Genomic DNA, 22,890 nt, shown 5'->3' on the forward strand with positions numbered 1-22,890 from the left:
GTCCCCCTTCCTTGTATGACCACATCGCACGCACGCACGCTTTGTTTTTGTTTTATGGTTGATTACCAAGTTCGAATTCCAACAATGACATCTTAATAATATTGCAATATTTTTGCAACTTGATCTATTGCCGGGAAGTCCGGTTGCAGATAAAGACATGGAACACTGAGCCACTGAGTTTCCAATCGAAACCATAGCTAATGTACTATGTTTGGTCTACCAGTCCGCTGGGGGGCGGTAGCACCTTTGCTTTTAGGAGGTTTTCCAGAAACACCGTTAATGTAACTACAGAGGAAGAGGTAGGCCCTTTCAAGTCTCATGCACAACCCGCGTAAACAAAGCTAGCTAGCTAACATTTGACAGAAGTAGAAGAACCAGCATAACAAAATAGAGCAAGGACTGACTTGCTTGGTGAGTGGGGATGCAGTTGTTTTAAAGTTTTTATATATTTCTTTTTGATATACGCTGGTGCTGGTCTATTTTGGCCGGAACATTTGCTGACGTGTTGTTACTGCTGGTTAGCTATCGTTGGCTAGTTGGTTAACGGTAACTGACTAGCCAAATTAAAGTGTATTGGTCGCGTTGTCGTACACAGTAAATTAGCAGTTATCGTGGATGCAGCGATATGTTTGTGTTACTAGCGCCTAACAGTGAAACAAAAATGTCAAACTACACAAATAATAAAAAAACAAAAATACTGTCAGAACATCTCCAGACAGTTTTCAAACAACCCCTGTATAACCACGTTGATCAGTATTCCGGATAGTAGCTCATATCCCAGTATTATTCAGGATAAGTTGTTTACATGCACCTTTGATATCCCGCTCAATATATTCCTCCTTTAAATTCACAAGGATTAAATGGAATCGTAACTGATATATGGACACTGACTGTAGGCCTATAACCTCTCACATGTTCTATAAATTAATATATTATAACTCAGGCAGAATTATGCATTTCTTAATGGTACAACAAATGTTAATTTTGTCTCGAACAGGAGTGGAGAAATGATTTCTTTCATCTCTTGAGAAAATGTAATTCATGTGTAATGTGATATCTTCGACACTGTTATGCAGGCAGACAGTATTTCAATGTATCAGCTACATTCATTATTATGGCGGATCGAACTGCACAAGTAGCGTACTTTTTGAAGTGATTTATTTAATAACAATCAGATAAAAACACAACACCCATGATATGCAAAACTGAGCCTGCGCAAAAAAACTACAGTAAACGGGATAAGATGTTTACATGCCACAGTATCCCGTCTAACATAAGCATATCACAGGCATGTTATCGGGTTTGCTATACCTGCAATATACGTTTTTTTTTTTTTTTGTAAACAGGATATAATGTTTATATGCGTCAACTCAAAAACAGAATACTTGAGTATCCTGTATAATAATGGGAGATTAGGTGTGCATGTAACATGGTCATCGTAATCAATATGCAATCTATGCATACAGTGCCAAGGGAAAGTATTCAGACCCCTTGACTTTTTCCACATTTTGTTACGTTACAGGCTTATTATACAATGGATAAAATAAATACAAAAAACGTTTTTTTGAAATTTTTGCAAATGTATTAAAATTAAACATATACCTTATTTACACAAGTATTCAGACCCTTTGCTATGAGACTCGAAATTGAGCTTGTGCATCCTGTTTCCATTGATCATCAAATCAAAGTTTATTTGTTACGTGCGCCGAATACAACAGGTGTAGTAGACCTTAGTGAAATGCTTACTTACCAATAGTGCAAAAAAGGTGTTAGGTGAACAATAGGTAAGTAGAGAAATAAAACAACAGTAAAAAGACAGGCTACATACAGACACCGGTTAGTCAGGCTGATTTGAGGTAGTATGTACATGTAGATATGGTTAAAGTGACTATGCATATATGATGAACAGAGTAGCAGTAGTGTGAAAGAGGGGTTGGCGGGTGGTGGGTGAAGCATCCTTGAGATGTTTCCACAACTTAATTTGGAGTCCACCTGTGGTAAATTCAATTGATTGGACATGATTTGGAAAGGCACACACCTGTCTATAAGGTCCCACAGGTGACAGTGCATGTCAGAGTAAAAAACAAGCCATGAGGTCGAAGGAATTGTCTGTAGAGCTCCGAGACAGGATTGTGTCGAGGCACAGATCTGGGGAAGTGTACCAACAGATTTCTGCAGCATTGAAGGTCCCCAAGAACACAGTGGCCTCCATCATTCTTAAATGGAAGAAGTTTGGAACAACCAACACTCTTCCTAGAGCTGGCCGCCTGGCCAAACTGAGCAATCGGGGGAGAAGAGCCTTGGTCAGGGAGGCGATCAAGAACCTGATAGTCACTCTGACAGAGCTCTAGCGTTTCTCTGTGGAGATGGGAGAAACTTCCAGAAGGACAACCATCTCTGCAGCACTCCACCGATCAGGCCGTTATGGTAGAGTGGCCAGACAGAAGCCACTCCTCAGTAAAAGGCACATGACAGCCCGCTTGGAGTTTGCAAAAAGGCACCAAAAGACACTCAGACCATGAGAAACAAGATTCTCTGGGCTGATGAAACCAAGATTGAACTATTTGGCCTGAATTCCAGGCTTCAAGTCTGGAGGAAACCTGGCACCATCCCTGCAGTGAAGCGTCATACTGTGGGGATGTTTTTCAGCGGCAGGGACTGGGAGACTAGTCAGGATTGAGGCAAAGATGAACGGAGCAAAGTACAGAGAGATCCTCAATGAAAACCAGCTCAAGACCTCAGACTGGGGCAAAGGTTCACCTTCCAACAGGACAACAACCCTAAGCACACAGCCAAGACAACGCAGAAGTGGCTTCGGGACAAGTTTCTGAATGTCCTTAAGTGGCCCAGCCAGAGCCCGGACTTGAACCCGATCGAACATCTCTGGAGAGACCTGAAAATAGCTGTGCAGCAACGCTCCCCATCCAACCTGACGGAGCTTGAAAGGATCTGCAGAGAAGAATGGGAATAACTCCAGAAATAGAGTTGTGCCAAGCTTGTAGCGTCATACCCAAGAAGACTCTTAACACTTATTTTCTTAAAACTGCATTGTTGGTTAATGGCTTGTAAGTAAGCATTTAACTGTAAGGTCTACACCTGTTGTATTCGGCGCATGTGACAAATAAAATTTGAAAGTCAAGGGGTCTGAATACTTTCTGAAGGCACACCAAAAATATATTTTCAAATAATATGTAACGTACAGCATTAGATATATTACAGTGACCTAACAGTGTCGCTAACAAAATGCAATGTACAGTGGTAGATACAGTATATTATGGGGTTCCCGAGTGGCACAGCAGTCTAAGGCACTGCATCTCAGTGCTAGAGGCGTCACTACAGGCCCTGGTTCGATTTCAGGCTGTATCACAACCGGCCGTGATTGGGAGTCCTACAGGGTGGCACGCAATTGGCCAAGCGTCGTACGGGTTAGGGTTTGGCCGGGCTAGGCCGTCATTGTAAATAAAAATTTGTTCTTAACCGACTTGCCTAGTTAAATAAAAATAGTAGAATGAGCAATGTGAAGAATACAGTATATGAATACAGTGTGAAAAACGGACCAGTATTTTGTCTTTATATACATACATACATCTATATATATTTTCAGCCCACTTTGATACAGTGATTTTTCATAGCAGATTAGAAGAGCATTTTTCCAAACTCTTTTCCTAACCTCAACCTCAGTCTCCTAACCTGCTACGCTAATTCTCCTAACCTGCTATGAAAAAGTCACATCGGTATTGAAGTGGCATGAAAAGAGTGTTTCCCGCTCAAGTATAGGTAGCTGCAGCCCAATCTGGCACACAGAGCATGGGTGAGTGGGTGTGTCAAAAGGAGTGGGTTTATGGAAAGCGAATCAGCTAATTGGGCAGTGTTGTTACCACTCAAGACCGTTTTGTGTGCCTTTGTTCGAAGTGCCTGCGTCCTACTGGGTATCGCGGTCTTCTTGCCGGCGGTAGGTTATTTGGCCATTTTTTATTTCATGTAAGATAGCAGCACAGACAGCAGGGGAAACCCAGACACGTCACAGTGGCTATAAAGCTGAAGCATCCGTTTAGAACGTTTTCTCACCACCACAGATGGTAGTGAGGAAGTCCAATCGCGGGTAGTGGGAGAGGATGGAACAAGGTGAAACTGGGCTGACATTCTGCTAATTTTCTCATCGATGAAACGTCAGATCTCAATACATATTTCTGTTCCCAAAACAAAAAATCTGGAGTGCAAGGTTGAATTGAGTTTGTGCACATGGGCATTCCTTAACGTAAAAATATGCAAATACATGCTACAACGCGCCAATAGGATCTCACTAGCTTGGCTTTGCCCACCTCCTTGCTTGTTCTGCCCACTATGCTTCATTTTCTCCCACTGTAAACGACACAGATTAAGTATCTTTGGTTAGTTATACATATCTTTTATAGCAGCCTATACAAGAAATAACTAATATTGATAACCATCTAGATGTCACCTTGATACATACATACAGTCTACTACTCAATAGGGAGGGCATGAACGGCAACAACACAGCCACCACACCGTGACACAGTGCCCTCCGCTCCGGCTTGACAAGCACTACCGTCCGGCAAAGGCGTGGGAAGTAGCTACTTAGTAGCCAATATCAGGGTGACAGTCACAGTAAGCACTAGAGGTCGACCGATTATGATTTTTCAACGCCAATACCGATTATTGGAGGACCAAAAAAAGCCGATACCGATTAATCGGACGATTATTTTATTTTTTATTTTTTTAATGTATTTGTAATAATGACAATTACAACAATACTGAATGAACACTTATTTTAACTTTAATATAATACATCAATAAAAATCAATTTAGCCTCAAATAAATAATGAAACATGTTCAATTTGGTTTAAAAAAGCTAATGTTTAAGTTCCTTGCTCAGAACATGAGAACATATGAAAGCTGGGGGGACCTTTTAACATGAGACTTCAATATTCCAAGGTAAGAGGTTTTAGGTTGTAGTTAATATAGTATTTATAGGACTATTTCTCTATACCATTTGTATTCCATATACCTTTGACTATTGGATGTTCTTATAGGCACTTTAGTATTGCCAGTGTAACAGTATAGCTTCCGTCCCTCTCCTAGCCCCTACCTGGGCTCGAACCAGGAACACATCGACAACAGCCACCCTCGAAGCAGCGTTACCCATGCAGAGCAAGGGGAACAACTACTCCAAGTCTCAGAGCGAGTGACGTTTGAAACGCTATTAGCGCGCACCCCGCTAACTAGCTAGCCATTTCACATCGGTTACACCAGCCTAATCTCGGGAGTTGATAGGCTTGAAGTCATAAACAGCGCAATGCTTGAAGCACAGTGAAGAGCTGCTGGAAAAACGCACGAAAGTGCTGTTTGAATGAATGCTTACGAGCCTGCTGCTGCCTACCATCGCTCAGTCAGACTGCTCTATCAAATCATAGACTTAATTATAACATAATAACACACAGAAATACGAGCCTTTGGTCATTAATATGGTCAAATCTGGAAACTCATTTCGAAAACAAAACGTTTATTATTATCGCATATACACTGACTCTGCGTGCAATGAACGCAAGAGAAGTGACACAATTTCACCTGCTAACCTGGATTTCTTTTAGCTAAATATGCAGGTTTAAAAAATATATACTTCTGTGTATTGATTATAAGAAAGGCATTGATGTTTATGGTTAGGTACACGTTGGAGCAACGACAGTCCTTTTTCCGCGAATGCGCACCGCATCGATTATATGCAACGCAGGACACACTAGATAAACTAGTAATATCATCAACCATGTGTAGTTAACTAGTGATTATGATTGATTGATTGTTTTTTATAAGATAAGTTTAATGCTAGCTAGCAACTTACCTTGGCTTCTTACTGCATTCGCGTAAAAGGCAGGCTCCTCGTGGAGTGCAATGAGAGGCAGGTGGTTAGAGCGTTGGACTAGTTAACTGTAAGGTTGCAAGATTGAATCCCCGAGCTGACAAGGTAAAAATCTGTCGTTCTGCCCCTGAATAAGGCAGTTAACCCACCGTTCCTAGGCCGTCATTGAAAATAAGAATGTGTTCTTAACTGACTTGCCTAGTTAAATAAAGGTGTAAAAAAACAAATCGACCAAATCGTTGTCCAAAAATACCGATTTCCGATTGTTATGAAAACTTGAAATTGGCCCTAATTAATCAGCCATTCCGATTAATCGGTCAACCTCTAGTAAGCACACACATACAACGCATGAAGCAACAGTACACCCATTAGCAATACTTTTAATAAAACTTAATGTAAAATGATTTGTTTAAAACCATGAAATACGACTCAAGACTCATCCTCTGGCTTCAAAACAGAAGTCCAAACTCTCGCGGTACTGTATCTCAAAGTATGGTAGTTGCGTGGTAAGAAACGGAAGAAGGAAAAAAAAGAACTGCTCAATTAAAACCGTCTAACCACAGAGTTTCTAAACCATAGTCTTCTGTCTTTGGTCTAACCTGTAGCAGAGTGCTTTCCACACACCCACTCCTTTCCACACACCCACTCCTTTCCACACACCACTCCTTTCCTTTCGACACACCCACACGCCGGTTGCCATATTGGGTCGCAGCTACCCCCTTCTCGCAACGTTGGCTGTGTTTGTGAGTATCGTTGTGTGTGTGAGATATATACATACACACACTGAGTGTGCAAAACATTAAGAACACCTGCTCTTTCCATGCCATTGACCAGGTGATTCCAGGTGAAAGCTATGATCCCTTATTCATTTCACTTGTTAAATCCACTTCAATCAGTGTAGATGAAGGGGAGGATGTTTAAGCCCTGAGACAATTGAGACATGGATTGTGTATGTGTGCCATTCAGAGGGTGAATGGGTAAGACAAAAGATAAGTGCGCAACTCAATATTAGGAAGGTGTTCCTAATATTTTGTATAATCAGTATGAGTACAGGTGTCTGCATGTGTATGAGGTGTTTGTGTGTGAGTTGCTTTGTCTATTACTACCGGAGAGCTACACACGCACCCCGAGCGAGCTCGCTAACTAACATTACTGTTTGACAGCTAGAGAACTATACTGAACACAAATATAAACGCAACATAGAACAACTTCAAGGATTTTACTGAATTACAGTTCATTATAAGGAAATCAGTCAATTGAAATAAATTCATTAGGCCTTAATCTATGGCTTTCACATGACTGGGAATACACGTGCATCTGTTGGCGCGTGGATCAGAAAACCGGTCAGTATCTGGTGGGACCACCATTTGCCTCATGTAGCGTGACACGTCTTCTTCGCATAGAGTTGATCAGGCTGTTGATTGTGGCCTGTGGAATGTTGTCCCACTCTCAATGGCTGTGCAAAGTTGTTGGATATTGGCAGGAACTGGAACAAGCTGTTGTAGATGTTGATCCAGAGCATCCCAAACAGGCTCAATGGGTGACATGTCTGAGCATGCAGGCCATGGAAGAACTGGGACATTTCCAGCTTCCAGGAATTGTGTAGAGATCCTTGCAACATGGAGCCGTGCATTATCATGCTGAAACATGAGGCGATGGATGAATGGCACGACAATGGGCCTCGGGCTCTCATCATGGTATCTCTGTGCATTCAAATTGCCATCAATAAAATGCACTTGTGTTTGTTGTCAGTAGCTTATGCCTGCACATACCATAACCCACCATGGATCACTCTGTTCACAACGTTGACCGCTCGCCCACACGATGCCATACACGTGGTCTGCAGTTGTCAGGCCGGTTGGACGTACTGACAAATTCTCTAAAACGACTTTGGAAGCGGCTTATGGTACAGAAATTAACATTAAATTCTCTGGTAAAAGCTCAGGTGGACATTCCGACAGTCGGCATGCCAATTGCACACTCCCTCAGAACTTGAGACATCTGTGGCATTGTGTTGTAACACAACTGCATTTTTTAAGAGTAGTCTTTTATTGTCCCCAGCACAAGGTAATAATCATGCTGTTTAATCCGCTTCTTGATATGTGACACTTGTCAGTTGGATTGTCTTGGCAAAGGAGAAATGCTCACTAACAGGGATGTAAACAAATTTTGGCACAACATTTCAGAGAAATAAGCTTTGTTCGTATGGAACATTTCTGGGATCTTTTATTTCAGCTCATGAAACATGGGACCAACACTTTACATGTTGCGTTTATATTTTTGTTCAGTGTAGCTAAGCACTTTCATCTGTGAGCTAACCTCAGCCTATAATGCAAAGAGGCAAATTGGCTTGTCGATGTGTGTGCCCAGGCACTAGCAATTCTTGGTCAACCACATCGTGTAGGGTCCAATGGAATCTCACACCCTCAAATGCTGCTTATTCAAAATAGTTGTTGAATGTTTTCTAGGGCTTTCCTTGCACCATGGCTCGACCACTGGGAGAAAGCCATAAAAGGTTCCTGCAAACCATGATGGTCAATGGGATCATTGATGGTGCCAAGGCAAGGGCTCTCCACCGGCATTGCTGTGAGACACACGGTGGTAAGAACAGCATAGCTGCATACTTCAAACTATTTTGCCCTGGTCCTCTACTGTTTATTTTGTGTCAGCAAAGTGTCTGTATGTTAAACCCTTAAACTCAAAGGTCCAGTTTTCTAGACACAATTGAGATTCTCTATTGAAAGTGCCTTTAGGTCCAGGAATAGGCTTAATCTAGGTCTGAGAAACTGGCCCAAAATGTTTTTGTTGAGGGCCACTCACTCACATGTACCCCTTTTTATACAGCACACTATGCTCATGATAAACTTGATGAATTCATTGAGGTTATCAATGCCCAGCTGCAGCCCATGTTCATGCAGATCAGAAAAGGGATGTCTGAGGAGGATGGTCTTCAGTACCATGCTTTGGTCAGTGACACTAATCAAATTCATTCACAAAGCTCTTTAACTACTACTACCGTCATCATGAACTGCTCTTATTTTTCCTGTTGACATCTTCTCCTGTCCAGGTGAACATGGCTGAAACTGATGTGACCAGGATGTCAACTGATTATGCAGACAACGAGTTGGAATTATTCAGAAAAACAGTGAGTATGCTGTTTTTAGTAAATAGTAAATGACTGACAATAAGACTTAAGAATTAAATAACATTTGAATATCTCTGTAATAACTGGCATGTTGCTTTTTTTTTTTTTTTTTTTTAGATGGACCTGATTGTGGACTCTGACAATGGAACCGCCTCTTCCACAGACATTCTTAACTGTGCCGACAGCCTCCAGACAAAGAAGCTAAAGAAAAGAGAAACGGAACATGTACTGAACAGGCTTGTTCAGGATAAGTGGCTGAATGAGGTGCTGTCTCTGAAGACCCATTCTATGCATGTAGTTATTGCTTCTTGTCTCACTTTCTTGTGCCACTGATTGACTTGGAATCTGTGTTTTGTCTTTTCTTCAGAAAAATGGTGAATACTCTCCACTCGATGTATAATGGAGATGGAGCAATATATTCGGATGTTATATCAAGACCAGGTCAAGGTCTGCCACAATGTGGCCTTGCAGGTAAAGTGATACAACTTCAATTTAAATTACAGTAAATAAGTTCCATCTAATGTATTCCTCCTGCTAGCTAAATTGGACCCCGTGTCAAATCCAAATTGGTGTAATATCTGCTTTTTGTCAGATTCCCAAACTCACTTTTCTCAATCCCCTGCTCTCTGTTCAAAGGTAGATATGAATGTTTAATGTTGCATGTGTAATGTTTTGTTGGATATGCTTCTCATGAATGGTGTAGTTGCTACTCAAAATAGGTTGACAATTTAAAATGGGATTGACACCACTGATAGCCTGGCTTTCTAGGCAAAGCATTTGGTTTCATGCATCATTTTTGTAATAATCTGGTCTTTTTACCTCTGTGCCAGATGTGTGAAAATCCTACATGTGGCATCAAAATCCACACCCCTTGTGTCGCCAGATACTTCAAAGGAAGGACTGATCCACGATGCCCTGCCTGTGAGGACTTCTGGCCACATGAGATCCCAGGTAATGTTACACTGATCAAAGAATTGCAACACAAGTGGTACCATGATAGTCTATACAATCTATCATAGTTTGTATAAAGGTCTGTGTATACATATCACTTTCATCTGTTTCGACAAATATTTACCTACCTTATCTAGTCATTCATATGATTTCATTTTCCCTTCTCTTCCCTATAGGTGTGTATAGACCTCCGTCCTCTCAGAGCGAGACTCAGTCAGCAGCCAAAGAGAACACGGCCCCCACCCCCACTCCTCGGTCTACAGCTCAGACCCGGAGGACCAGGAGATTATAACCTCACGGATGCATGTATAGCTGTCAGAACTTTCAGTACAATGTTTTGCCTTCATTCAAATGTACAGTTTATCGTACAGATAAATTGAGTTAAGTTGAAAAAACGTTTTTATAATTGTATATCAAATGTTAGATTCTTTCAGGAGAACATCTTTCATTGAATCGCCAATGGTCTCCCGTGAGCTCCACTCTTAACTTGATTATCTTAATTTTATTAAGTTACTTTCTAGGGGAGCAATTCTGGGAAGTGTGGCAACTACTTCAATCATTCTTTCAGGCAGTTTAAATGGAAAGCTGTGTTTACATAATTTGTGCCTGTGGTTCATTAGGTTGTTAAATTAGAATAGTACTGCCATATTTGAATAAATTATGGAAATTACCTAATCTTTGAGTATCTGCAGGAATAATTTGGGAACAATTAAATATGCTAATTTGAAAAAGCATACCCTATCAAATTAAATGGGTAACAACTCCATATTTTATATGCAGTAGGAAATGAGCATACATCAACTGCTCCTTCATTTAATGTAGTAATGAGTGGAAGCAAGCGCCAATCATGCAGGTAGCTTGGCATTCAATGTGTGCCATAATCACATTCAAGTGTTGACAGATTGAGCACAACTGGCTTTCCTTTGTCATGGATATGAGGTGGGATACTTTTAATTATGTAATATAGCTATAGTGATAGGCTATTTTCCTCTACTTATGTTAATTGAGTTGAGCAGATTTCCCATAATTCTTCAATATGAATTGCCTTTAAGTTGCGAACTATGTAAATTGAGACTTGTTTCCAACCTTATTCCTTTTTGAATTACCATTGACACTTAACCATGAATTTGTTTTTAAAGCCATTTGGTGGGCGAGGCTCAGAGGGCTGAAGCAATGAAAGGACAGACATGTTAATGATTGTTTAAGAAAATAACATTCAGACTTAAGTCACAACATATGTGAGCACAGGACTTGCATTTTACAAGACTACTGCAAAAACTAAAATTCTGACTAAAAACAACCTGAATCTGGATCCCTCATCATGGGTCATGACCACCAGAAGCTCACAGAAAAGCTGAGCTCCAAAGAACGCACGTAATGCCAGTGCTTGACTGGGATGAACAAGACCTCCCCAGGCTGCAACACACACTCTAGGTAGGGAGCCTTCACAAACTCTGGGAATCGTACCACGTCTGGGCTCTCCACCTCCACCTGCATTAAAGAAAGCTATGTGTTTAAATGGCAAACACTTGACTAATTTCTCCCATTCAAAGTATGCAACACTTATATGCTAGATTGTTTTTTAGATCATAGACCTGGTGCATAAAAATATTGAAAATTAAATTTTAACCTGACTAGTGTTGTGTAGGAGCTGCAATTGGTGAGGGTAGAGTTTCTCAGTGTCCTCAGGGGAATACAGACGAATGTACTTTCTCCCAACCACCTGTTACACAATAGGGAAACCATGCAGTCACCAAATTATGATTGGCAGAAATACAGGATCACATCTCTGGCAGGGTCTAAATTGCTGCGAGTCTGATCCTACTCGCTGGATGTGTTGGACTCACCTGAGCCAGGAAGTTCTGTTGAGGATCCTGATGAAGGGGGGACACTGTACCTCCTGGCCCAAACCAAGCATTGATTGTGATGTCATCTTCATCTCCCTCACCAAGACAACAGTAGTCGGGGATACGGATGTCGTCTTTCAGCTCGGGGACCTTGGAGAAGAGTACATTGAACAAAACTGTTTTTGTGACTGAAACTTGTATGCTTTAAATGTATTTTGTACAATACAAAAATGGAGGCAAGGATTATAGAAGCCTGTATCCTACATTTCCAGTAAATATACATTTGTTGTATTTTAGTCTTATAGTGAACAAAAATATAACTGCAACAATTTTACTAAGTTATAGATAATATAGGAAATAAGTAAATTGAAATTAATTAATTAGGCCCTAATCTATGGATTTCACATGACTGGGCAGGGGTGCAATCATGGGTGGGCCTGGGAGGGCATAGGCCCACCCACTGGGGAGCAATGCCAATTGTGTGACAAAACTGCACATTTTAGAGTGACCTTTTCTCCCCAGCACAAGGTACACCTGTAATGATTATGCTGTTTAATCAGTTTCTTGATGTGGATGGATTATCTTGGCAAAGGAGAAATGCTCACCAAGAGGGATGTAAACAAATTGCTGCACAACATTTGAGAGAAACATTTCTGGGATCTTTTATTTCAGGTCACGAAACCATCAATTTACATGTTGTGTTTATATTTTTGTTAAGTATATAATCAACACTGACATCCTCACTCAAATTTGTTATGTAAAAAACAGGACAGGGCAATGACCAACCTGATCAAATAGCTGGTGCTGAGCAAGATATCCCAAACTTGATGCGTCCTAATGTGAGTGAGAGAGAGCAGGATTAGGCATTGAGTGAAAAGAGTCTATCCTTGGCTTATTCTTGGGGCAATATTTTTCATGAGGAAGTACTTACTTTCACAACAATATAGCGATCAATGAATTCATTGACCGTAAGGAGTGTCTGTGACCATTCCTCATCGGTATATCTTGAGCCTACTTCAACAGGTACAGTCCGACAACCAGCAACAGTTTGCAGGTATTCTATGCTTTGCACAGGGAGAAAACAAAAGGTGTCTAGGGGACTATGAGAAGGTAAGGGCAAGGGACTAGAGAAGGACACAAAATATAGAAAAAGTACCTCCAAGGGTGGTTTTTGAAGGCTGGCCAGTGATCTATGATACCCTCTAATATGACTGGCTTTTGGGGGTCCAAGTAATCTTTCTTGAAGCTCTCCAATGATGGACAGTGTATCCTTGGTACTGCCAGAGCCTGCTTGACCACAGGCACTGACACACAGTCAACCTTCATTTTCTGTTGAGAAGAATTTAAACATAGCATAAACTAACACACAATTTGATTTGGAGAATAAGCAATATGCAAAGCAAAATAAAATAGCCTACTAGCCTTTAAGAAAATTATGAGAAAAAACAAAAGGGATATGACACAGACTGGTTAGAAAGCAAGAGGCCACAACATACACAGTATAAGATATGAAATCCACCTTGGCACTAACTCCTTCACTAGGATCCTCCTCATTGGAGTGCCTCTTCCCGATTTCATTTTGCAGGATCCTTACAATGGTTTGTAAAATATTGTCCATGATGGCTGCCCCCATGAGCAGGCCCAAGTCACATGTCCGTATGGCCTCCTGCACTGTAGCTGGTGAGGCATCATCACGGCATAGGGCAGCTACTTTGAACAGGCAGCCATATGAATACAAACACCTCCACTCCTTGTCCACATCACGCCACGTTCCTGTGTTGAGCTTCTCCCAGGAAAAGTCCAAGATTATCTGAGCGTTTTGCCTCCATCGACCGCTCCTGGTGTACAGCTGCTGCCTGCAACGTTTCAGCACATCCACCACACTGGGCTCAACTTTTTCACTGAAGTCAAGTGGAAATTCTGCCTCCGTCACAGGCAAAGCAGCAGAGATAGATGACCACAGTTCTGCCATAGACTAGTGCTGTGGAATAGAGAGAATTGTTAGACCCAATCAAAAGGTACAGTGCACAATCAATCTGGTCTGAAAACCACTAATGTTATAACCATACACTTAGCTAGCTGGGGGCTGCCTACCTGCAAAACCTTTGCTACCTGTTAACTATAATGAATACACAAGACTTCTATTAAAACCACAATTTTCCATATCCTTCCTCAAGTGTGACATGTCACTGAATTAAATTTGAAGAGACAGAGATTTTCAGGGAGCGAGACCCCTGCACCTCGAGTCCGGTAAGAGCAAGAAAAAAAGACCACTATCCCCACATATTGTTACAATGGATCAGATATCTAATGAAATACTGTTTGGGTCTTCCCCAAGCAAACGTATCATCACTGGGCACATGTCCTCTTTAATACCCCGAGAATGAGATTATAAAATGTGGACAAATAAATAGTAAACGGTCTAGTAATTTGGATATTGCACAAAACACAGTTACCGTTGTTGACATGTGTAGACGCTGGTGTTGCGATAAAAGAGCTCCGTGTAGAAAACGAATACATTATTTATGTTCCTTGACGTGATGATTGGGTTCGATCCTGCAAACAGTAATATCACATTATTTTGCACATGAAGCACATTTTTCGTAAAAAACAACAACATTATTAAGCAAAATACATCTATCCTGCCAGCTCCGGTCTGAAGAGTGGACAATTTGTATTCTCCAGCTGTGCTGACTAGTGACATAGTAGCCCTGCAGCCGGCAAATGGCGCTATTATTCTTTATGTATTTGTAATTTGCCATTGGCTAACCTAATTTAGCAGGTTTAGACGCCTAAAAAGACGCCTGTCCCCACATTCGTTTTTACGGGGAAACGAAATTTAGGTTGAAAATACTGTACTGTAATTTACCCCAGATTCTCCCATCACCGATAGAACAATGGTTAGTTATAATTATAAACTGGGTGGTTCGAGCACTGAATGCTGATTGGCTGACAACTGTGGTATATCAGACAGTATACCATGGGTATGACAATGGGTATGACAAAACATTTATTTTTACTGCTCTAATTACATTGGTAACCAGTTTATAATAGCAATAAGGCACCTCTGGGTTTTGTGGTATACAGCCAATATACCACGGCTAAGAAAGTGCCTAAAAACAGCCCTTAGTCGTGGTATATTGGCCATATACAGCCTCGTGCCTTATTGCTTAAATATATTTGACTGTATCCCTGGTGGTGATGCACGTGCGGGTTGAATAAAGAGAAAACAATGCTTTAAAAAATCCATAAATGTATAATTCTTGTGCAATTCATATCTAGGGCCTTCATTTTTTCCCTCAGATTATTTTGTATCACACTCCAATTAGTATGACATGTTATGTTTCGTATTGTATGTATTAATTTGTGGATGTCCATCATCCATTTCGTATGATATGTTATCCTCTTAAGAATTACAAATCGTATTCTATGTTACACATTTGCAAAGTAGCTAAAAAGTAGTAAGTAGTTGCAAAGTTGCTAATTAGCTAAAGTTGTCTGTGATGAGATTAGAACTTGAAACCATTGGGTTGCTAGATGTTTGCGTTGATGAGATTTGAACTCGAAACCTTTGGGTTGCTAGATGTTCGTATTATATGCCCACCGATTCATTCTATCGATGTGGATTAGGCATAGTATCTAACGTAGTACCTGATGAACAAGGGTTTATTTAGTCTTCTAGGGCGGGCAACAAGTAATAACAGAAGTGAAGCTGCATCTAATTATAGACACGTTTATTAACAAATAGCCTACCAAAATGTTGTGGTCTGCGGTTGTGAGGCCAATTGGACGTACTGCCAAATTTTCTAAAACAACGTATCTAATACGACATTGGAGGCGTTTTATGGTAGAGAAATTAACATGACATTCTCTGGCAACAGCTCTGGTGGACATTCCTGCGGTCAGCATGCCAATTGCATAATCCCTCAAAACTTGAGACATCTGTGGCATTGTGTTGTGTGACAAAACTACACATTTTAGAGTAGCATTTTACTGTCCCCAGCACAAAGTGCACCTGTGTAATGTTTAATCAGCTTCTTGATATGCCACACCTGTCAGGTGGATGGATTATCTTGGCAAAGGAGAATTGCTCACTAACAGGGATGTAAACACATTTGTGCACAAAAGCTTTTTGTACATATGGACAATTTCTGGGATCTTTTATTTCAGCTCATGAAACATGCCACCAACACGTGTTACATTTATATGTTTGTTCAGTATAAATTAGTTAATAAAATTACAGTATCAGTCGAAAGTTAGGACACATTCAAGGGATTCTCATTCAAGGGTTTTTCTTAATTTTGTACTATTTTCTACATTGAAGAATAATAGTGAAGACATCAAACCTATGAAATAACACATATGTAGTAACCGAAAAAAGTGTTAAACAAATCAAAATATATATTTTATTTGAGATTCTTCAAAGTAGCCACCCTTTGCCTTAATGACAGCTTGCACACTCTTGGCATTCTCTCAACCAGCTTAATGAGGTAGTCACCTGGAATGCATTTCAATTAACAGGTGTACCTTGTTAAACATTAATTTGTGGAATGTCTTTCCTTTTTAATGCATTTGAGCCAATCAGTTGTGTTGTGACAAGATTTTTTGGCTACTACATGATTACATATGTGTTATTTCATAGGTTTGATGTCTTCACTATTATTCTACAATGTAGAAAATAGTAAAAATAAAGAAAAACCCTTGAATAAGTAGGTGTGTCCAAAAATGTTTGACTGGTACGGTATATATATTTATCCCCAGTTGTGGAAAAAGTAGTCAAATGTCATACTTGAGTAAAAGTAAAGATACCTTAACAGAAAATTACTCAAGTAAAAGTGAAAGTCACCCAGTAAAATACTAGAGTAAAAGTCTAAAAGTGTTTGGTTTTAAATATCAAAAGTAAAAGTATTAATAATTTCAAATTCCTTATATTATGCAAACCAGACGGCACAATTTGTATATTTTTAATTTATCTACGAATAGCCAGGGGCACACTCCAACACTCATACATTAATTTACAAATGAAGCATCTTGTGTTTTGGTAGTCCGCCAAAGATCAGAGGCAGTAGGGATGACCAGGGATGTTCTCTTGATAAGTGCGTGAATTGGACCGTTTTCCTTTCAAAATGTAACAAAAACTTTTGGGTGTCAGGGGAAAATGAAATGAAAATGAAAATGAGTAAAAAGTACATTATTTTCTTTAGGAATATAGTGAAGTAAAAGTAGTAAATAGCGAAGTAAAGTACAGATACTGCAAAAAACGAAGTAAGTAGTACTTTAAAGTACTTTACACCACTGTTTACCCCACACACCCTCTTGTCAAAAAATCTTTCTAAAATCTCTGGCTGTAAGGTACAGAGCATTTTTTATATTTGCGGGTTTGGGTCTGGTGCGGGCTTCAGATTTTCACTTTATCACATATAGTCAGGCAGTTGCAGGTGGGTTATTAGCAATTGCGGGTGAACAAACAGCTGACCTGTACATGACTAACCGCTTAAACCCAGAAACATTAGATTTTTACGCCCAGTGGAGACTGGCCATAGGCAAATGCCAAAAGACATAAGGAATAATAGCGCCGTCTGGCAGCAGCAGGACTAGTGACAGGTCAGAAGGCATCTTGATTCTTTATCTTGTCACCCCATCCAACAGCATCAGCATCTCTGAATATTTAATGAGTATTAAAACTCTGAATATTTAGGCAATTTCATTGATGACTATATGACATACAGTATATGACATATGTCTCCTGACTCCTGTCTCAGCCTCCAGTATTTATGCTGCAGTAGTTTATATGTCGGGGGGCTAGGGTCAGTCTGTTATATCTGGAGTATTTCTCCTCTTATCCTGTGTCCTGTGTGAATTTAAGTATACTCTCTCTAATTCTCTCTTTCTTTCTTTCTCTCTCTCGGAGGACCTGAGCCCTAGGACCATGCCTCAAGACTACCTGGCATGATGACTCCTTGTTGTCCCCAGTCCACCTGGCTGTGCTGCTGCTCCAGTTTCAACTGTTCTGCCTGCGGCTATGGAACCCTGACCTGTTCATCGTGATTACTATTATTTGACCATGCTGGTTATTTATGAACATTTGAACATCTTGGCCATGTTCTGTTATAATCTCCACCCGGCACAGCCAGAAGAGGACTGCCCACCCCTCATAGCCTGGTTCCTCTCTAGGTTTCTTCCTAGGTTTTGGCCTATCTAGGGAGTTTTTCCTTGCCACCGTGCTTCTACACCTGCATTGCTTGCTGTTTGGGGTTTTAGGCTGCGTTTCTGTACAGCACTTTGATATATCAGCTGATGTAAGAAGGGCTTTATAAATACATTTGATTTGATTTGACACAGGTTGAAATCATATTCTTATTCTGAAGCAAAGGATACCTGACAATGAACTGTGGAGAAGGAGATGAAGGACTGTGGCATGTCATGGAAAACCATCCCCAAAAAAGGCAGATAGGCTCTTGTGGAAGCCTTATATTCTACATAGGAACGAAAATGATCACGTTTTTAAAAAGTAAGTAGGGTCGTTTCACAAAAAGAGTGCCTTTTGTGTCCCTTTGATATTTTAAGTAGAAATTGTGCACCAATATATAATTTTAAAAGCATGTTATATTACATTTTTTATATGAATAAAGGCTTGCTAAAGTGCCAAAATGCAGCATTCTGACACGTCCCTCCTTCAACCCATTACTTCTAGGAAGATTTTAACACACTTAATCCCAAACGTTCTCCAAATTTTGCCATCATTGTAAAGCCCTAGTTATTTGGTTGCTTTTTTGACCAAGTCATTCCTAAAGACAAGGAGCATCCGCGCATGGGATTTCATTTGGGATTTTAAATTGAATTAGTTTTGCATTCTTTTACATGCCATTTAATTCCATGCAATAGCAATATAATTGTATATTAATAATCCTTCATTTCAAGTGTCATAGTTTGCAAATAAAAGCGAGGATGACAGTGAAAAATGGAAGGTTTTCCCTTTACAAAAACTGAACTTCATGAAAGAAAAGTCCTGTTGGTGACATCTTGTCACAGTACACCCACACTGTGTAAACCCAGTCAACCCATGGCTCTCTTACCCAGTCACATCTGCTCACGACCTCCCAGAGCTCTAGCCTCACAAGATCAATCTATCAATGTCGCATCGATTTTATTTGGACTGTTGCAGCCAGGCTTGATTTGGCTGGATAGCCTGCACAAACTGTAGCATGCTCAGTGGACTGAAGCAAATTGAAAATAGTTTAACACCGTAAACACTTTTGTTAGATAATTGATTATACATTGTCTGGCTTTACCAGACTGTTTAGGAAATGAAGAGCCCAACATTGCATGGGTGACTGGTTTAGGGGAAACGCCAGTCATGGCATTTCCCAAGTTCACAGGAGGCTGCTGGAGGGAGGACGGCTTATAATAATGGCTGGAATGGAGGGAATGAAATGGCATCAAACACATGGAAACCATGTATTTGATACCATTCCACCTCTTCCGCTCCAGCCATTACCACGACCCTGTTCTCCCCAATTAAGGTGCCACCAACCTCCTGTGCCCAGGTTATATGACCTGCTACTAAAATAGAACCATTGTCAGTGTTTATTTAATACATGCTTTACTTTACTGCACCTGGAAATTACTATACAATTTCCAAAAGTAAAATGAATAGAACTTTGTGTGGTTCATGTCTTCATTGTTTGTGATGGCTAATGATCTGCAGATGAGATAAATGTTGATGTCATACTCTATTCACAAGGAAAGTTTGAGACAAATACACAATATTGTTTTGATCTAATGATGTGCATAAATGCTTCAAGTACAAAGTACATGATAAGACAACACAGAAAAATATGATGCAGATTAGATCAATTCCCCTCTACCCCACTGCTATTATTTTTCAATTAACATCAGAGACTGAGTCAACAGACCCATGCTTAAAGATGTCCTCCAGCGATTTTCTGTTGAAAAGCGATATCCCAAGTATACAGTAAAGTACACACATAAAGGGTAAAAACAATGAGAAAAACAATGTTTTTTAGACACAACTGCAAACTTCTGGGAGTAAGGCATTCAAAGAATTGGTTTATAAGTCTGATGTGATGCCATCGGCCCCACCCCTTTCTTAAGGAACAATAGAGGAGCAATAGAGAACAAAAGAGAACCCCCCCCCAGCTGTGTTATGTCATACTTGGACAACCTTTTGTTAAGTAAATCAGGTGTTAAATGAGCTGAAAATTAGAATGGAGGACGACTTTAAGCACAGTGTATTTCCCCAGAATGTGCTATTTCATCAGACTCCCTCGATCAATGCCCATAAAGTCTCATTTAAGTGGTATGGACCAGCACAAAATTCAACAAATATTGACAACACAATAGGGAGGATAGCCTCAGCTTGGCTCATCCATTTACAGCCTTCTATAAATTAGAACATTTGTTTAGTCCTTAATTTAGTGGTAATTCCTCCCTTGGCGATTACTCTGACTATTAGATGGAAATGGGCCAGCTGCCTGAGACTGGCGATGGGAACGCAGTTAGATGATCTGTGAAGGATTGTGTGTGTGTGAGGAGGCCAGGAGGATAGTTTCGTAGCTCTATTGAATAAACATGCTAAATGAGAGTGGGGTCTCATTATGGTGGAAAGGGCACCAGATGACAAGAAAATCAAACAATTGAATATTAATAGAGTAAAAGCTCTAATGATGTGACGCACATTGTAGAAAAGAAGTATGTCAGAGAGCTTCCCCCTCCCCCTGTATCCTCAAGCTGAACTTCAACACACCTGCTGAGACGACCTGGATCCATATATGTGCCAAAGTCCTGTCGTTTCAAAAGCACAGCGATTGAGTCAATCATAATGATAAACGTGTTTATCAATATTGAAAGGACAAGACACTCCATCAAGGATTTTGGACACACTGACAAACAGAACATACAGCTCTATCCCGGCAACTCTATGGGGCCTGTAGCTGTCAGCTCTATCCTGGCAACTCTATGGGGCCTGTAGCTGTAGGCAGACTCCTTGTGGAGATACAGAACACCTTCTACCTGTGTGTTAAAAGTCCTTCTCCATGGCGCTGTGTGTCTTTGAAAGGGAAAGCTTGTGCTTCAGGGTGTGTGTTGCACAGCGTGATTTCATCCACAGAATCATCTCGTTGGTTTGACATGCTGGATGAAAGTCTCACCCATGGGAATTGATGGTGAAGTCATTAGTACGTGAAATGCTGAACAATTTGTTTTCGCTTCCCTCTATCACTCTTTCATTACAATTGCTTGCTAAACATAGGCTGAAGATAAATACAACAATACCTATTTGGATGCAATGGCAATGCATATTTTTGCATCAATTTTCTTCAGACATGATTTCTTTCATGCTCTGATTATTATAATATGTATAAAATAATTCATGGAAGAGAACAACACAAGGTATTATACCAAATGGGGGATCATCCCAGCAGGTGCTCCAACATAAACGTAAATATACACTATATTTACAAAAGTATGTGGACACCCCTTCAAATTAGAGAATTTGGCTATTTCAGCCACACCCGTTGCTGACAGGTTTATAAAATCGAGCACACAGCTATGCAATCTCCATAGACAAACATTGGCAGTAGAATGGCCTTACTGAAGAGCTCAGTGACTTTCAATGTGGTGCCGTCATAGGATGCAACCTTTCCAACAAGTCAGTCCGTCAAATTTCTGCTCTGCTAGAGCTGCCCCGGTCAACTGTAAGGGCTGTTATTGTGAAGTGGAAACGTCTAAGAGCAACAACGGCTCGGGCGCGAAGTGGTAGACCACACAAGTTCACAGAACAGGACCACCGAGTGGTGAGGCGCGTAGCGAGTAGAAATCATCTGTCCTTGGTTTGCAACACTCACTACCGAGTTCCAAACTGCCTCTGGAAGCAACATCAACACAAGAACTGTTCGTCAGGACCTTCATGAAATGGGTTTCCATGGCCGAGCAGCCGCACACAAGCCTAAGATCACCATACGCAATGCCAAGCGTCGGCTGGAGTGGTGTAAAGCTCGACTCTGGAGCAGTGGAAATGCGTTCTCTGTAGTGATGAATCACGCCTCACCATCTGGCAGTCTGACGGCGAATCTGGGTTTGGCGGATGCCAGGAGAACACTACCTGCCCGAATGCATAGTGCCAACTATAAAGTTTGGTTGAGGAGGAATAATGGTCTGGGGCTGTTTTTCATGGTTCGGGCTAGGCCCCTTAGTTCCAGTGAAGGTAAATCTTAACGCTACAGCATACAATGACATTCTAGGCAATTCTGTGCAGTTTGGAGAAGGCGCTTTCCTGTTTCAGCATGACAATGACCCCGTGCACAAAGTCAGATCCATACAGAGATCGGTGTGGAAGAACTTGACTGGCCTGCACAGCGCCCTGACCTCAACCCCATCAAACACCTTTGGGATGAATTGGAATGCCAAATGCGAGCCAGGCCTAATCGCCCAACATCAGTGTCCGACCTCACTAATTCTAGTGGAAATCCTTCCATGAAGAGTGGAGGCTGTTATAGCAGCAAAGGGGTGACCAACTCCCTATTAATGCCTGATTTTGGAATGAGATGTTCGACAAGCAGATGTCCACACATTTGGTCATGTAGTGTACAGTAGATGAGTCAGATTGATATTTGATTGGTATCTTTGTATGTGTTCGTTCGGCTAATGAAATGAAAGTTGATGAGCGAGGTGAGGTAAGGGAGAAGGTCTCCGGAAATGGTCTGGAGAAGAGAGGAGGGGATAGGGTCAAGCGGGCAGGTTGTTGGGCGGCCGGCCGTCACAAGACGCAAGATTTCATCTGGAGAGAGAGGGGAGAAAGAGGTCAAAGCACAGGGTAGGGCAGTGTGAGCAGAACCAGCGGTGTCGTTTGACTTAGCAAACGAGGATCGGATGTCGTCGACCTTCTTTTCAAAATGGTTGACGAAGTCATCAGCAGAGAGGGAGGAGGGGGGAGGAGGGGGAGGAGGATTCAGGAGGGAGGAGAAGGTGGCAAAGAGCTTCCTAGCTTCCTTCCACTATTGTTACCTGTCAGACACCCCATGAAATTCAAATAATCTCAGAGCAAACCG

General features: G+C 41.0%; 1 protein-coding gene and 1 pseudogene across 2 annotated transcripts; one reads left to right on the top strand and one right to left on the bottom strand.

Moving 5' to 3' along the window:
- Positions 1-42: 42 nt before the first annotated feature.
- LOC139564961 (non-structural maintenance of chromosomes element 1 homolog) lies at positions 43-10,649 on the top strand (annotated as a pseudogene).
- A 513-nt stretch (positions 10,650-11,162) lies between these two features.
- On the bottom strand, positions 11,163-14,384 carry kdm8 (lysine (K)-specific demethylase 8). 2 transcript variants are annotated; one of them, XM_071384910.1, is made up of 8 exons: positions 14,278-14,384; positions 13,341-13,802; positions 12,978-13,150; positions 12,753-12,885; positions 12,608-12,655; positions 11,822-11,971; positions 11,605-11,697; positions 11,163-11,465 (listed from the first exon to the last, which is right to left on the bottom strand). In XM_071384910.1, exons 2-8 carry the CDS (start codon positions 13,791-13,793, stop codon positions 11,301-11,303), a joined length of 1,215 nt encoding a protein of 404 aa, XP_071241011.1. In that variant the 5' UTR covers positions 13,794-13,802; positions 14,278-14,384; the 3' UTR covers positions 11,163-11,300. The 2 variants fall into 2 exon arrangements, with proteins under 2 accessions (XP_071241011.1, XP_071241012.1); XM_071384911.1 differs by lacking the exon at positions 14,278-14,384 and adding an exon at positions 13,916-14,220.
- Positions 14,385-22,890: the final 8,506 nt, after the last annotated feature.

This window comes from Salvelinus alpinus, chromosome 36 (assembly GCF_045679555.1).
Source record: "Salvelinus alpinus chromosome 36, SLU_Salpinus.1, whole genome shotgun sequence".
NCBI lineage: Eukaryota > Metazoa > Chordata > Actinopteri > Salmoniformes > Salmonidae > Salvelinus > Salvelinus alpinus.